Source organism: Dipodomys merriami, unplaced genomic scaffold (assembly GCF_024711535.1).
Source record: "Dipodomys merriami isolate MVZ:Mamm:240054 unplaced genomic scaffold, mDipMer1.0.p SCAF_307, whole genome shotgun sequence".
In the NCBI taxonomy this organism is placed as follows: domain Eukaryota; kingdom Metazoa; phylum Chordata; class Mammalia; order Rodentia; family Heteromyidae; genus Dipodomys; species Dipodomys merriami.
In genome coordinates, this window is record NW_027204571.1 from 171,824 (window position 1) to 187,834 (window position 16,011).

The 16,011-nt window shown below is 64.9% G+C and overlaps 1 protein-coding gene across 7 annotated transcripts; it reads left to right on the forward strand.

Moving 5' to 3' along the window:
• The first annotated feature begins 9,290 nt into the window (after nt 1-9,290).
• On the forward strand, nt 9,291-14,681 carry LOC138840913 (sesquipedalian-1-like). Of its 7 annotated transcripts, none has more exons than XM_070041324.1 (4): nt 9,291-9,384; nt 10,679-10,883; nt 11,998-12,095; nt 13,041-14,681. In XM_070041324.1, the coding sequence occupies exon 4, from the start codon at nt 13,107-13,109 to the stop codon at nt 13,863-13,865; it is 759 nt and encodes a 252-aa protein (XP_069897425.1). In that variant the 5' UTR covers nt 9,291-9,384; nt 10,679-10,883; nt 11,998-12,095; nt 13,041-13,106; the 3' UTR covers nt 13,866-14,681. The 7 variants fall into 7 exon arrangements, with proteins under 7 accessions (XP_069897425.1, XP_069897424.1, XP_069897428.1 ...); XM_070041323.1 differs by having other exon boundaries at nt 10,743-10,883; XM_070041327.1 differs by lacking the exon at nt 9,291-9,384 and adding an exon at nt 9,923-9,941 and having other exon boundaries at nt 10,743-10,883.
• The last annotated feature ends 1,330 nt before the right edge of the window (nt 14,682-16,011 follow it).

The window sequence follows — 16,011 nt, forward strand, 5'->3', positions numbered from 1 at the left end:
CGCCCCCTCGGCCGCCGCTAGGGATTGGCGGAGGGGCGGGGCCTTCTCGCGCCGCGCCCACCCTCCCCGCTGCCGGGCGTCGGCTCAGGTCCCCGGGCTCCCCGCGCAGGCCCGGCGTGGGGGCGGAGCCTCACAAGCCACGCCCACAAACGTGTCCCTTTGCCTTCGGTCTGCGTTTAAGACTGCGGAGGGAGGGGACACGGCCGTCTCCGGCCCCGCCCACGCGGGGGGTGCGCGGCGTGAGTGGGGCGGGGCCGGGCCCCGCGCTCGGCCCGGAGGGGGCGCGCCCCCGCGGCTCCCTCGAGCCGGGCCTTATCTGCGCGCGCCGGGCGGTGCGGCGGCCACCGCGGCCTTCGTCACCGCCCGGGCGGCCCCCGCGCCCCGGCCTCCGCCAGCCCCGGTTCCCCCCAGTCCCGCCTGCGTCGACCCGGCCCCCGGCCCGCCCCGCCCCGCGCCGCTCCGCAGCGGGACGCCTTACCTCTCCCCGAGGGCTCCGCGGTGGCGCGGGGGCTTCGGCCGCCGGCCCGCCCCGGGACGGAGGGGAGGGGGGCCGGCTCCCTTCCGACCGGAAGCGCCGCCCACGCCCCGGGCCCGGACTCGCGCCTCGCCGTCGGGGTCCCGGGCCGGCCCCGCGCGCCGCGGGCTCCCGGAGCGCGGGGCGGGGGCTGGAGGCCGATCCGCACGGAACCGCAGAAAACGCGCGTGCCGCGGGCCTGCGTCCGAGACCCGCGCCGCGCCGGCCCCGCCCCGCCCCGTCCTCGGGGCCCCGGGAGGCCGCGGGGCGGGGACCGGGACCCGGCAGGGGCTCGGCTTTGAGGGTGGCTAGCCGTGGCGGAGCCCTTCGGGGCCCCGGCCCAGACGCCCTCCCCGGCGGGCGGGACCCGGCCTGGGAAACCTGGGGCCCAGGGCATTCCTGGCTCAGGAGGCAGCCCGTGCCAAGGCCCGGAGGCGGAGGCGGAGGCAGGCTGCGGAGTCCTGGTCCGCACTGACCGCAGGGGGAGATAACGGACGGCCTGGGGCGGGAGGACCGCGCGGAGCCGGCGGGGCCTGCGAGGCCGCCCGCGGACGGAGCTGAGGTTTGGACTGAAGTTTGGCACCCGGTTAAGACATGGGGGGGGGGGGGGTTCCACACTGACAAGCGTGCGTGTGCGCATGCGCGCGCTCGGACTGGGCCTTGAACTCGGGGCTTTTGACTCGGGCCCGAGCTCGGGTGAGGTTGGTGAGCGGGGCCGGCTTCGAGCCGCCTCTGACCTCGGCCTCCGCCGGGGCTGCCTCTCGGGCCTCCTACGGCGGGGAGACTGAGGCAGGGGACGCGCAGGCGCCGGCCGCAAGCACTTTCTCCGCAGCCGGTGACTGAAACGGGGACTTGCGGTTCCTCTTGCTTTTCTTTGCGTCACAGTGCGAGCTCGGGCGCCAGATTTCTCCTAGAAGCACAAACCAGCGTCCTTCCTGGCTGGCCTGCTTTGTGCGACCCCAGACCAGGGTGCGGCCCCCCCCAGACCAGGGTGCGACCCCCAAACCAGGGTGCGGCCCCCCCAGACCAGGGTGCGGCCCCCCCCAGACCAGGGTGCGACCCCCCCGACCAGGGTGCGGCCCCCCCGACCAGGGTGCGGCCCCCAGACCAGGGTGCGACCCCCCCCGACCAGGGTGCGACCCCCAGACCAGGGTGCGACCCCCCCCGACCAGGGTGCGACCCCCCCCGACCAGGGTGCGACCCCCCCCGACCAGGGTGCGACCCCCAGACCAGGGTGCGACCCCCCCCCGACCAGGGTGCGACCCCCAGACCAGGGTGCGACCCCCCCCGACCAGGGTGCGACCCCCAGACCAGGGTGCGACCCCCCCCCGACCAGGGTGCGACCCCCAGACCAGGGTGCGACCCCCCCCGACCAGGGTGCGACCCCCAGACCAGGGTGCGACCCCCCCCCGACCAGGGTGCGACCCCCAGACCAGGGTGCGACCCCCCCCGACCAGGGTGCGACCCCCGCGACCAGGGTGCCACCCCCCAGACCAGGGGTGCAACCAGTCTCCCCCACCCCCAGACCAGGGGTGCAACCAGTCCCCCCCAACCCCAGACCAAGGGTGCAGACCAAGGCAAGGGGCTTCCAAGCCCAGGCCATCCTCCCCAGGTCACTCCCAGTTCCCTGCTCCCCCACACACACCCCGAAGGTCCCGGCCCAGGCCTAGAGAGGAAGGTGGTGTGGATTCCTACGGCGGGGCCTCCTCCGGCTCCCGGAAGCAGGGGGCTGTCCTGAGGGCCAGGCCCAGCCGCCCTTCCTTCCTGCAGCTCTCCTGCCCGAGCCTGGGAAGCAAGGCCGGCCGGGGGCACCAGCTGCAGCCTGAGGTCGGCCCGGGCCAGGCCACCCTCTGATGGGCACCGGACAACACATGTCAGCCAGTACAGCCGGCCCTGCAGCGCCCAGCGCCCCAGTGTGATCGCCACTGACCCTCAAGCAGACAGCGAGTGAGAAGAACCACACTCAATGCAGCAGTGCCAGTGATCACTGCATTCGTATTAAAGGAAAATGACCCAGCCAATAAATAAATCATCAGTGTCACTATGTGAATGCTGTGTGTGTGCATGCCCATCCTGGGGCTTGAAATCAGGGCCTGGGCACTGTCCCCACGTATTTCCATTCAAGTCTAGCATTCTACCTCTTGGAGCTACAGGGCCACTTCTAGTTTTCTGGTAGTTAATGGGAGATAAGAGTCTCATGGGGTCAGGTGCCAATGGCTCACACTTGTAAATTCAGAAGGCCGAGATCTGAGGATCGCAGTTCAAACCCAGCTCAGGCAGGAAAGCCACTGAGACTCTTATCTCCAATAAACCCCCAGAAAACCAGAAGTGGTGCTGTGGCTCAAGTGGTAGAGCGCTCACCTTGAGCTGAAGAGATGAGGGACAGCACCCAGACCCAGAGTTCAAGCCCCACAACCGACCAAAAAATAAAAAATGTCTCATGGGCTTTTCTGCCTGCGCAGGCTTTGAACCACAATCCTCAGATCTTAGCCTCCTGAGTCACTAAGGCGTACAGATAGGAGCCACCACTGCCTAGCCCATGAGCTTTTATGTTCAAGGTTGGAACTCTACCCCTCTGCTTCTGGCTTTTAACTGGTTAATTGGAGATAAGACTTTTTTTTGGGGGGGGGGTGTGGAGCTTGAACTCAGGACTTTCTCACTGTCCCTGAGCTTTTATGCTCATGGCTAGTGCTCTAACACTTTAAGCCACACCTCCACTTCCAGCATTTTGGTGGTTAATTGGAGTCTCATGGCTGGTTTGAAGCCAGCTCGGACAGGAAAGTCCATGATACTCTTTAATCAACCACTAGAAAACTAGAAGTAGAGCTCAAAGTGGTAGAGCTCCCTTAGGCAACAAAGCTAGGAGACTGGCTAGTCTCTGAGTTCAAGCCCCACGACTGACAACAACAACAAAAAGTTAACTGATCTGTGTAATGATAAGTTGCTATTGGCTGTTGTACAATTAATAGTGAAGATAAATAATACAACAACTATTAATCATTGTCATTTATTCACACTGGCAAAGAGCTTGAATTCAGGGCTAGGCACTGTCTGAGCTCTTTTGCTCAAGGCTGTCATTCTACCACTGGAACTACAGCTCCGCTACCAGATTTTTGAAGGTTAATTGGTGATAAGAGGCTCAGGAACTTTCCTGCCTGGGGCTGGACTACAACAGAAATGCTCAGATCTCAGCCTCCAGACAGCTAAGCTGGCTGTGCAGGCTTCCACCGGTCTGCCCCAGGCTAAAGGAGAGTTTCAAAAGGGATTGTCCAGCTTTGAGCCAGAGTGGTCTGAAGCCTACACCTCACTCCAGGGCTTGAAGGACAATGTGCTGAGCCCTGCTAAATCCACGGCTTGATGCCACCGTGCCACCAGCTCCTGCTTCCCTTTTCTTTCTTCTTCCTCTTCCCTTTTGTTCTCCTCCGCCCTCCACTAGTCCCTGAGCTTCTTTTGTTCAAGGCTAGCACTCTACCACTTGAGCCACAGCGCCACTTCTGGCTCCTTTGGTGTATGTGGTACTGAGGAATGGAACCAGGGCTTCATGCATGCTAAGCAAGCACTTTACCACTAAGCCATCTTCCCAACCCTGGGTTCCCTTTTCTACCCCCACAAAACCCACCACAAAGCTTGGCACAAGAAGAGGGTGGACAGTCTTGACCAGACTCGGTGGTGATGCCTGTCTGTAATCTGCACCCTGAGGAGGCTGAGGAAGGGAGGACCATGAGTTCCAAGCCCAGTCTGGATTGCTCTGGAGGCTGGGAGGGGGGGGGGAGCACATGTGTTGGGCTCATACCTGTAATCCTATCTACCTAGGAGGCTGAGGGCTGAAGGATGGAAGTTCAAAGCCAGCCAGAGGGAAAAAGTCCACATTGTCTGTAATAACCAGCCAAAAGACCGGAGGCATGGCTCCAGTGGTACAGCACCAGCAGACGGGTGCCGGGCTGGCGAGCCAGGCCGGCGGCTGAGGCCTCTCCCAGCCTGCGGCAGGCAGGCCGCGGGGAGCGCCAAGGGCGAACACAAGGCCCCCAGTTCAAGCCCCAGTACCGGCACAAACGAAGACGGACTCAGAAGCCTGAAGTCTGGGGCTCAGGGTTCAAAGCCAGCCAGGCGGGAAGGTCGGTGGGACTCAGCCCCAAGCTGCCGGGGCGGAGCCCGACGCAGCGGAAAGGCCCGACCCCGAGTTCGATCCCCAGGGCCGCTGACCCCCCAAAACATTGATGGGCGGGAAGCCCGCGCCACCAGGCGGGGCCGGAGTCGGGGAGCAGCGCCCCCAGACGCGGCCTTGTATTCTCCGCGGGCTCTGCATCTCCCGCGCCCCACCCGGGCTGCACGCTTCCGGGGCGGGGCCTGGCGGGCGGAGGGGCGGGGCCTGGCGGGCGGAGGGGCGGGGCCTGCGGGCGGACCCGCGGCGGCGCTCGCGCGCCCCCTCGTGGCCTGGCCTGAGGCCGCAGCTCCTGCACCCAGGGCCTGCCCCTTAGGCCCTGCACCCCTGGGCGGGGAGGCCCTGCTCCGCGCCCCCAAATCCTCCCAGGTTCCTGGCTGGATGCCACCGCACCTTTGTGAGGACACCGTAACGGGGACACAGGTTCGGGCCGCCATTCTGTCCCTTCGGGGACTTGGGCGCTCAGAGCTGTTTTCCCCCCATAGGATCAGAGGCTGCACAGCAAGTGCTCTAGTAACGTCTCCATCCCAGGCCCAGGTCTCAGGAGAGGCCTCGCCTTCTCCCACTCCTAACCCGCCTTGCTCCCCATTCCTCTCTAACCCCGCACCCTGACGCGCAGGCTCAGTGGCCTCCTGCCTCCCCATGACTGCCAGTCCCCTCACCCCCTTTCCTTTCCTCGGTAAATTCCTATACAGCCTTCAAAACCTCCAGAGATGTGACCTCTGCCTAAGGACGCCCTAATTCCGTAGGGAAGACATCTCTTCTAGCCTTGGCTAGGGACAGAGAGCTGGCGTCCCTCGTCCCTCGTGGGTCTGAGCTGGGGCTCTGGCGGGGCAGGTTCTGGGCTTATCCGATTTCTCCCCGCCCAGCCTGACCCCGCAGGAGCACGAGCCCTGGAGCTGATCAAGCTTCCTCCTGAGGAAGAGGAAGCAGAAGGCAGGGATAGGGAAGCAGAAGGCACGGGTGGGGTGGGAGGACAGTCGGCTCCTTTGTTCCATTTTCCCCACGCGGGGCCAGATCACCAGCTGATGGCTTCCCACGAGGGTGGCATGGGTGCCGCCCCCACCCCCAGCCATGTCCCCACATTCTGGGGGCAGCACCTCTTCCTAGTCACAGTTCACGATGGCTTCTGGGGGCTGACCCTCCCACCCCATCCAGTGATGGGCTGGTTCCAGGATGACCACGAAGCCAACCAGAACCAATTCCAGACTTGGTTGAGCAGCCGGTGAAGACATGATCTCAGTCAGATGCTTCTAGAAGCTTCCAGAAGACAGATTGCTTGAGAATGAACCCAGAGCACCATGACAGCTAGAGACAGAGAAACTGAGTCCTTATGACAGTGGTTGTGTACCCAGATCCAGCCATATCTGAAATCCATCTCCTCCTCACACTCTGGGCCTTCTCTACCACACAGGACAGTCATTTCTCCCTGGCTGAAGCCTGCTTGCTTGTGTGGGGCTTTTTTTGCCGGTCTTGAGCTTGAACTCAGAGCCCGGGCTGAGCCTCTCTGTGCTCAAGGCGAGCACTCTACCTCTTGAGCCACAGCGCCACTTTCAGCTTTTTCTGAGTAGTTTGTTGAAGATAAGATCTCGCGGACTTTCCTGTCCGGGCTGGCTTTGAACCGTGATCCTCAGATCCTCAGACCGTTGGCGCGCGCCGCCGGCGTCCGGCCCTTACATTTCTTACTCTGTACATTGAGCTGGGAAGAAAACCTTTCCTAAGCTGGTTGTGAGAAGAAAAACCCAGCACATTCCCAGCCAGCTTCAGCCGTCAGATCCTAGAGAGTCGGGGCCAGGCTGGAGGGAAGCCGGGGCGCAGCGAGGTCAGGTCCGCAGAGCTGGACCGGGAACTCGCTTGGTTCGCGTAAAGCACAGTTCTGGTCCAGCTCCGAGCGCCCAGGCCGCCCGCGACCCGAGGCGCCCGCCTCTGGAAGCCACCTGGAGACCCGCCCAGCCCGCGGCCGCCTGGGCGTGGCCGGGGACTCAGCCTCGGCGCGGCCGTCCTTCAAGTCCCGACCTGACCTTGAGCAGCAAGAAGAAAGCCAGACACCTGGCCGGCTCTGCGCCCGCGGGCGGCGCGAGGGCTTCTGGGAGGGGCGTGGCCTCGGGGTGGGCGGGGTCGCCGGCTGCTCTGCCTGTGGGGTCGCTTCCCGCCTTCCCGGAGCCCCCGCCCGGTCCGCACGGTTCCCGCTTCACCCGCGGCGGTCCGGAGCGCGGGGCGTTGTGCGGGTGGTGGGGCAGCCCTGCCGCTGGCCTGGCCAGAGGGGCAGCGGCTCCGGGCGGGAAGTGGGCCGGCGACGCGGTTTGCAGGTAAAACCATCGGGACTTGGCAGCAGGGACCACAGCCCCGGTCTGCCCCCGCGGCCCCCTCCCGCCCCGGCCACCGGCTGCCACGCTGGCCACGCAGCCACCATCTGCCTGCAGGGAGGGTCGGTTCTGCACAGAGTGGGTGACTACCCGGTCCTGAGATAAAAGGAAGGCGTTGGGAAGGTGGCTCAGTGGTAGAGAGCCTACCGAGCATGCATGAAGCCCTGGGTTCCATTCCCCAGTGGCACATGAACAGAAAAAGCCGAAGTGGCGCTGTGGCTCAAGGGGTAGAGCGCTAGCCTTGAGCTGAAGAGCTGAGGGACAGCGCCCAGGCCCAGAGTTCAAGCCCCACAACTGGCAGAAAAAGAAAAGAAAGGAAGTAGGTATGGACTGGGGCCACTTCTTGTGTGACCCCTGAACTATCAAAAACTGGACAGACGGGAGATGGTCAGTCACCAGGGGCTCAGGTAAGTGGACCTGGAGAGCCAGGGGCCCCTGAAGTGACAAGATGGTGAGAGCCAGGAGCAGTGGCCCAGCACTCCTCAGAAGACAGAGGCTGGAGATCTCGCGTTCCAGGCACTCTGGACACCACAGCAAGACCGTGTCTCAAAAATGAACAAAATCATTTGCAACCAGATAGGTGGAGGCTCCCTTCCCCCGCCCCCACGTTGTAGGGCTTGAACTTAGGGCCTGGGCACTGTCCCTGAGCTTTTCTGCTTCAGGCTGAAGCTCTACCACTTGAGCCATTGCTCCATTTCTGGTTTTCTGGTGGTTCATTAGAGATAATAGTCTAATAGGCTTTCTTCTTTGAACTGCAATCCTCAGATCTCAGCCTCCTAAGTAGCTAGGATGACAGATGTGAGCCACCAGCACCTGGCTGAAGTGGAGGTTTTGTGACAGTTGATTGGACTGCCATGGACACCAACATTCTCCTTGAAATTATTCTTTTGTCATGAGTGTCGTTGGGGGGGAGGTCAGGGGCAGGTCAGGCGCCCAGGTTTTACTCTGCTTTGCCTCCATCACCCATATGGAAGCTGAGTTCCTGCTCACAGGCCTGGTGTTTCTCTCCCCTGGTGAGGGTCTAGATTAGGAAAACCCCCTCTGCGCACCCTCTGCCTGCAGGCTGGATCTACCTCCATCGGGGCTCCTCCCACTTAACCAAGTCTCAGGGCTGGGCCTTACTGGCTCCACCTGGGTCACCTGTCCCTCCTTGAACCAGTCACGATGGCCAGGTGGACAGATGCTCTGACCATGCTGCGATGGTGTCTGTGGTCTCTGTGAAACGTGTGTGTGTGTGTGTGTGTGTGTGTGTGTGTGTGTGTGTGTGTCCAGGTTCAGAGCATCTGTTCTTCCACAGTCAACAGGCCTGGTCTCCCCAGCATCATACACCGAGTCCGTTCCTCAGGGCGCGGGCAGCTGGGCAGGGTCGTGTGGGCATGGGGGGGCAGGGGTGAGGGAAGTTCTCCCCGTGGATATCCAGCCTCGGTCCCTCCGAAGGCTGGGACATTATTTTCCCCTGTGGAATGAACCCAGGATCCCGGCCAATCCGGTTCTCTCCTGTCCTCGGGCTCGGGCTGGCCAGGGAGGGGTATCGGGAAGTGGGGAGGCCGGGGAACGGGAAGTAAGGGATCCAGGGGTGGAAACTGAGTTATTTTGGGACTGTACAAGAAGAAAAAAGAAGAAGAAAAGCAACACCCGGGAGCGCTTCCTTCGGAGCCTCTGACTCACGCTCATCGCCGCTCTTACCTTTCCCGGGACCCAGGAGCCCCGGAGGCCAAGCCTTTGCTTTAAGGGCCGTCGGCCCGCCCACTTCCAGCCCTTTCCCTCTGCACCTGGAGCTAGGGGCTGGACCCGGGTATCTGCTGGGTTTGGAACACACCGCACGGGCCTCGTCTTGGAACCACTCAGCTTAGTCTTTGCTTGTTTGCCAATAAATCGCACATTTTCTAGGATTAGTTATGTTTCAAATACGCCTGGGAGTTAGCATTTTTAGGTCGGGCAAGCGGGAGACTTCGGGGATTTCCCCACGGGCCCGGGGCCGCCGTGGTTTGCGAGTCTGCGGCCTCACCATCGAGACTACACAGCTCAAAAGGAATCCCGGGTTTCCTTGGACAAGACCCCGGAGATTCCTGATCCCGGCGCGGTCTCTTTAAGAGGTTTCCAGCTCGTGCTCGCGAGGGCGTGGCCGCTAGGGGCGTGGCCTCATACGACTGGCCAATCCGGGGACGCGGGGCGGGCCCCGGCGGCAGGCCGCGGAGGGTTAAAGGGGCGTGGCCGCGCGCCGCTCCGGCCGGCCGCCCCGCCTCCTTCCGCCGGGCCGCGCTGGCCCGCGGCCGCCGGGGACAAAGCGCCAGCGCCGCCGCCACCCTGCGGGCCCGGCCCAGCGGGGCCTGCGCCGCGAGGTAAGGCCGACGCGCCGGGGCGCGGGGGGCCGCCTGCGGGGCGCGCCGCCGGGGGCCGCGCCCCCCGACGCCCGGGCCCGGGGAGGCGGCCGCGGCCGCCCCGCGCTCCCGCCGGAGCCGAGCGCCGAGCGCGGGGCGCAGGCTGCGGGTCGGGGCCGGACGATCGCGGCCCCGGTGTCCATGCCCCGGGCCGGGCGGCACGGGCGGGCCGCTCCCCGCGTGTGTCCGCCACACCCACGGCCCCAAGCTGGGGCCAAGCTGCGTGCCTCTGTTTCCCCGGGTGTCCCCACAGCCCTCGGGCTCCTCCCCCGGGCGAGGCGGGACCCCAACGACCCCCGGCCGGGACCGGCAGCGCCCCTCTCCCCCCCCCCCCCCGTCCCTCCGTCCTCCCGCAGTGCCCGGTCCTTTCCCGCAGGCCTCCCCCCCCTCCTCCCTCCTCCTCCCCAGTGCTGAGCTTACAGGTGAGCACCGCCCAGCCCGGCCTCCTCCCTCCCCCTCCTCCTCCTCCCTCTCCTCCCCCTCCTCCTCCCTCCTCCTCCCCAGTGCTGAGCTTACAGGTGAGCACTGCCCAGCCCGGCCTCCTCCTCCTTCTTCTCTACCCCAGTGCTGAGCTTACAGGTGAGCACTGCCCAGCCTGGCCTCTTCCCTCCTCCTTCCTCCCCCTCCTCCTCCTCCTCCTCTGCCCTCAGTGCCGAGCACTGAGGTGAGCACTGCCCAGCCCGGCCTCCTCCCTCCTCCTCCTCCCCCTCCTCCTCCTCCCCAGTGCTGAGCTTACAGGTGAGCACTGCCCAGCCCGGCCTCCTCCTCCTCCTCCCCCTCCTCCTCCTCCCCAGTGCTGAGCTTACAGGTGAGCACTGCCCAGCCCGGCCTCCTCCCTCCTCCTCCTCCTCCTCCTCCCTCTCCTCCTCCTCCTCCTCCTCCTCCTTCTTCCTCCTCCTCCTCCTCCGCCCTCAGTGCCGAGCACTGCGGTGAGCACTGCCAGCTTCGCCTTGGCACTAGTGCAGCTGAGCTCACAGAACTCTCAGCAGCCCTTTTACCACTTGAGGGAGCGGAGCTGACCTGGGCTGGGTCCTCCACCAGGGCCCTCCCCTGCCAGCGGAGGGCCTCCCGCTTCCTGCCTGGCCACTGCCCCTGTCGGACTCTGGACCTGCAGGGAGCAGCCGGACCAGGTGCTGCCTCCAGGCTGGCTCCCAGCGCACCCCTTCCTCCCAGAGCCGCCCCTGTGTTGCTGGTGGAGGGGGGGGCCTGCAGGCCCCACAGTGCAGTAGTACATGAGGGGCTTTGCTCTTCACAGGGCAGGGAGACCCCGAGATCAGCCCCCAGCCCTGATCTCTGGTTACCATTCCTCTGTGCCTCAGTTTTCATCCCTGGATATAAGGTGGGGGACAGAGCTGGGTGCCACAAGGCTGAGCCTCTCAGAGGTCACCGCTGCATTCCTCCTTCGCTGGCCAGGCACTGTGATTCAGACGGAAGACCCCAAGCAGCCAGAAATTACCCAGGTAAAGGCGGGCTGGTGAACAGGAGCGTGACTGGGGGGTCTTTTGTGCTGAGGTGGTGGGGGACACCTCCCTGAGGAAAGGGGGTGTTCCCTCTGAGGCAGGGTCGTGGGACAGCATGGGAGAGGGCCAGTGCAAGGGTCCTGGGGCCGGGAACTGCTGGGCGCTTGATTAACCAGGGGCGGCGGGACAGGAGGAGGAAGGCAGCAGGGAAGCCAGGGGAAGACTGGATTTTACTCTGAGAAAAGTGCAGAGCCTCAGGAGTGGAGCGCAGAGGAACTATGGTTTTTAACCGGATCCCTCTGTGGGGACAGGGTTTCACAGTGTTTGGGAGATTTGGATCTTACCCTGCCCTGCAGGGGACAGGCGGAGGCAGAGCAAGGGCAGGGGTGAGGCCGGGAGACAGAACAGGACAACAGCTGGTTTTCACAGCGTGGTTGAGGAAGCCAGCCTCCCGTGACAGGTGAACACAGACCTGAAGCTAGTGAGAAGACGGGGGGGGGGGGGGGGGGGGGGCCAGGATGGGCAGAAGGAAGGGCAGGTGCAAAGGCCCGGTGGTGGGAACAAAGGGTAGGCTTAAGACAGCCAGCTGGGCCAACAGTGCTGGGTGTGGTGGTGCACTGCTGCAGTCCCAGCGCAGGGCGGTGGCAAGGCTCGAGTCCCGGGCAGTCCCGGGCTACATAGTGAAACCTATTTCACAAGTCAAGAAAGTGGGCCTGACATAGAACAGTGATACAGTGCTTGCCTAACATGCACAAGGACGCGAGTCTGATCCCTGGCCCTGCAAACAAAATCAAAATGAGCCGGGTGCCAGTGGCTCATGGCTGTCATCCTAGCTACTCAGGAGGCTGAGATCTGAGGATCGCAGTTCAAAGCCAGCCCGGGCAGGAACATCTGTGAGACTCTTTATCTCCAGCGAATCACGGAAAGTCAAAAGGGGAGCTACGGTGCAAGTAGTAAGTAGAGCACTAACCTTGAGCAAAAGCTCAGGGACAGTGCCCAGGCCTTGAATTTAAGCCCTAGGACTGGCACAAAAGATAAACAAACAAAAAATGCACCATGAGCTTGACTGTGTCCTTCTCAAAACCCTGGCTTAGTTTGTGATCCCATTTCACAGATGGAGAAACAGGGGCCCGGAGAGGCCGACGGTGTGCCCCGGAGCTCACAGCCTGCAGAGGACACGGCTGTCGTGTGAGACGGGCAGAGGCTGGAGAGGTTGGAGGGGCCTGAGGGAAGTGGGCAAGCTGGGGTCACGTCCACACGGGATTGGGTTTGTGGGTTGGGGATTCCTTATGCAGGGAGAGAACCTGGGGCTCAGAGACGGGCAGCTTGTGTGCAGCGACACAGCTCAGGGCAGTCAGGGGGGGACTGAACACCTAGCACTGGGGGTTCAGAACAAGGTGGTCTCAGCTTCCAGCCGCTCTGACTGCCTCGGGGAGTGGCCGAAGGTGGGAAGGAAGGAAGGCCGGCCTGCCTGGCCCCATTCCTCCAGGCCTTAAGAGGACACCACCCAGGCAAGGAAATGAGCATTCATTAGGTGCCTGGTGCATACCAAGCTCTTAAAAAATGTAGCTACCACCCTACACAGGGAGAGGCTGGAAAGCAGGAGTCCAGGGCTCGTGCTCCAAGTGGCCGCCCTGGGCCTGTGCGCCATCCTCAGTGCCTGTAGCCAGAGAGAGATGAGCTTGGCTGTCCCAAGCTCACCAGTAGTTCCCACCACAGGGCCTTTGCACATGCTCTTCTTCTGCCCGTCCCGCCCTCTCCTCACACGCCAGGCCCCTCCTCACCTTCTACCTTCTGCGCCGGGCTCCCCGGGAAAGCCAAATGCTGTTCCGGTCCCCAACACTCCACACGCCCTCCCTGTCACACTTCCTTCTTCCATAGCCAGTCGGCCCTGGCAGACTTCTTTCCTGGCATGTTTACCTGCCGCTTTCCAGCCGCTCTCAGCGCCGAGGGCCCGGCCGCCTCCCCAGGTCGCGAAGTTACCGGGGAGCCCCTGCCGTGTAGGTCCGTGTGTCCCTCCGGGCCCGGCGGGGCGGGTCTTGTCCGGGGATGGTGGTGTGCCAGCTCTGCCCCGCGAGCTGTGTGACCCCGGGCCGGTGCCCGACCTCTCCGTGCCTCAGTTTCCCCCTCAGGCCGAGCCTCAGTTTCCTCCCGCAGGTGCGGCGGTGAGGGGAGCGGGGCCCCCACCGACCCCGCGGCCCCGCGGCCCGGGCCGGGCGCAGCATGAAGCTGGACGAGCGCAGCCTGGCCCGCTACGCCACCTGCGACGCGCCGGTGGACCGGGCCGGCTTCCTGCACAAGCGCGGCGGGCGGCACGCGGCCTTCCAGCGGCGCTGGTTCGTGCTGCGCGGGAACATGCTCTTCTACTTCGAGGCGGCGGCCGAGGCGGCGCCGGCCCCCGAGCCGCTGGGCGTCATCGTGCTCGAGGGCTGCACGGTGGAGCTGGCCGAGGCCGCGCACTTCGCCTTCGCCTTCGCCGTGCGCTTCGCGGGCGCGCGCGCGCGCTCCTACGTGCTCGCGGCCGACAGCCAGGGCGCGCTGGAGGGCTGGGTGAAGGCGCTGTCGCGCGCCAGCTTCGCCTACCTGCGCCTGGTGGTGCGCGAGCTGGAGCAGCAGCTGGCGGCGGCGCGCGCGGGCGGCGCCCCGCCCCCGGCCCTGCAGGCCCCGCCCCCTCCGCAGGCCCCGGCCCCGCCCTCCGAGGCCCTCCAGGTCCCGCCCCCTCCGCAGGCCCCGCCCCGAGCCCCGCCCCGCCGACCCTTGGACCGCCCCGCCCAGGCTAGCAAGGCCGAGGGCCGCGCGGCTTGGAGCGCCGAGGCCCCGGTGGTCCCGGATCGCCGCGATCGCCCGCCGCTGCCGCCCCGCCGTCGGGCCTCGGCCACCCCCGAGCCCCCCGCCGCGGCGCCGTTCGCGCGGCTGCACGAGTGGTACGGGCAGGAGGTGCGCGCGCTGCGCACCCAGTGGCGCAGCCGCGCGCAGCTCTGAGCGGCCGGCGGCCCGGCCTGGGGGGCCTCGGGTCCCGCGGGGCCCGGCTGTGACCCGGCACAGGACGCCAGCCGGCCGCCGGCCCAGCGCCCCTGGTGCTGGGTCTCGGCGGAGGTGGAGGAGCCGCCGAGGGCCACACCCGGCCCGACCGCTGCCCCGGCTCCCCGGAGCTGCCCGAGGGGCGCGGGCCTCGCCGCGTCCTGCGGCCGGGTCCCCGCCTCTGCCCTGGGCAGCCTCCAGCCGCCCCGCGGTGCCTCCTGCGCGGAGAGGGCCCAGGGCGGGACGGTGCCCCAAACCAGCTGCTTGCGGCCCCCAGGAGCCGCCACAGCCTCCAGTGTCCCGGGGGTCTGGCCCCACCTCTCACCGCAGTGCCCTTCCTCACCCGGGAGGAGCGCCGGGTGGGCCCCGTGCCCTGGGTTGTTTACAGTCTCCGTGCCCACCCGGGCACGTGGACACCTCCTCCCCAGCCTCCCCGCCCGTCCTCGCGCCTGGCTCCCTGCGGGTTCAGGGGCACCGGGCCGCCGCCGGTGTTTGGCCGCAGGCTGAGTCACCCGCGCCCGGCCGGGGCCCATCGCCCCCCCCCCCCCCGTCCCCTCCCAGCCCGCCACGTGGTGGCGGCCGCGCTCTTGGTCACAGGCTCCGGTCTGGGGTCTAGCGGGCGCGGACCCCAGGCTCGGCAGGACTGCGGGCTGTAAAGGTACAGTGGGCCTGGTACCCCGAGTAGGGGTGAGGTGCTCCCCTCCTCCAAAGCGCAGGTGCGGGATGGAGAGACGCAGCGGGGGAGGGACAAGGGCCACAATAAATGTCCTTCACTGAGTGGTGGTTTGTGTTCTTTCCTCCAGCAAATCCCCTGTTGAGCCTTTCACCCCCACTTCCTAAGTGAGGAGCAGTGAATGCCTCCCCCGCCCCCACTCCTGCCTTCTTTAGCCCTGTTATCCTAAAATTAACCCCAGATTGAGCTGGGCAGAGCCCAGAGCGGGTCCAGGGAGGTGGCGGGTGGGGACACCCGTTCACCTGCTTACTGATGGCATCCAGAGGGGGTGGGGTGTTTGCCAGGGTCACACAGCTGAACCCTGCGGCAGTGTCCCCAGGGGAAAGGGGACTGGCCCACAGGGCTGGGCGCCTGAGGCTCAGGGGGCACCTGTGCTCACCTAGAAGTCAGGAGTGCCAGCACAGGTGGAACTGGTGTGGTAGCCGTGCCTGTGACTTCATCCCAGTACTATGAGGCTGAGGCAGGAGATTCCCAAGATCAAGGCCTTAGACTGGGGCCACCACAGAGCACGAGTGGCTCTTCTCCTTCCTGATTGTGTGGCCCTGTGCAAGTTGAGAAGGGCAAGCCTGCATCCATTGGTGATGTCTGCAGTGGGCACCTGCGTGCCTGGGCCCAGCTCTCAGACTTGCTGCATCCATTGGTGATGTCTGCAGTGGGCACCTGCGTGCCTGGGCTCAGTTCTCAGACTTGCTGCATCCATTGGTGATGTCTGCAGTGGGCACCTGCGTGCCTGGGCTCAGTTCTCAGACTTGCTGGGCTGATGGGTTCCACAAAAGAGAAGGGCCTGGCCACAAGGGAACCACCCATGGTGGACTAGGTTCCAAGCCTTCCTAGTGTGGGACTGTGGCATGGGCCCCAGGTCTCCCTGGCAGCCTGGAAAAATCAGTGTATTCAGGAAGCTGTGGATTTAGGGTGAGGGAAGTATAAGACCGCGTGTGGAAGGAATGGAAACTTCTGAGGTCAGAAGCTGGGGGTGCCTCCCCTCTGGGACTGAAGCCGATGGGTGGGGGTGGGGAAGCGACTGTCACACCGGCACCCCTGCCACCATTAGGGCACAGGATGGGGAAACAGCAGGAGGCAGCTCAGGGGAGTTCTGGGGGGACACTAGTCAGGTGGGCACATGGCTTACGCTCAGCGTCCATCCAACCCCCCCTCAAGTCCTTCCAGGCTGTCTCCTGGTTGGCTTCAGGGGGCTTGCAGCCACCAAGCCCCCTTTGGAGCTGTTTCTGTGTGTCTGATGACAGGTGCAGGCGGAACCTGCCGGACGGATTCAGTTGGGACGAAGGGCCAGGCCTACGACCCAGAATGGAGAGCCACTCCCCGGAAACCCGCCCCCTGCCTGAATGCTACCCCTCATGGGTGACATGCTCCCAG

What these genes read in the sequence shown, in the direction of transcription:
- LOC138840913 (XM_070041324.1), top strand. Translation starts at nt 13,107, where the DNA reads ATGAAGCTGGACGAGCGCAGCCTGGCCCGCTACGCCACCTGCGACGCG.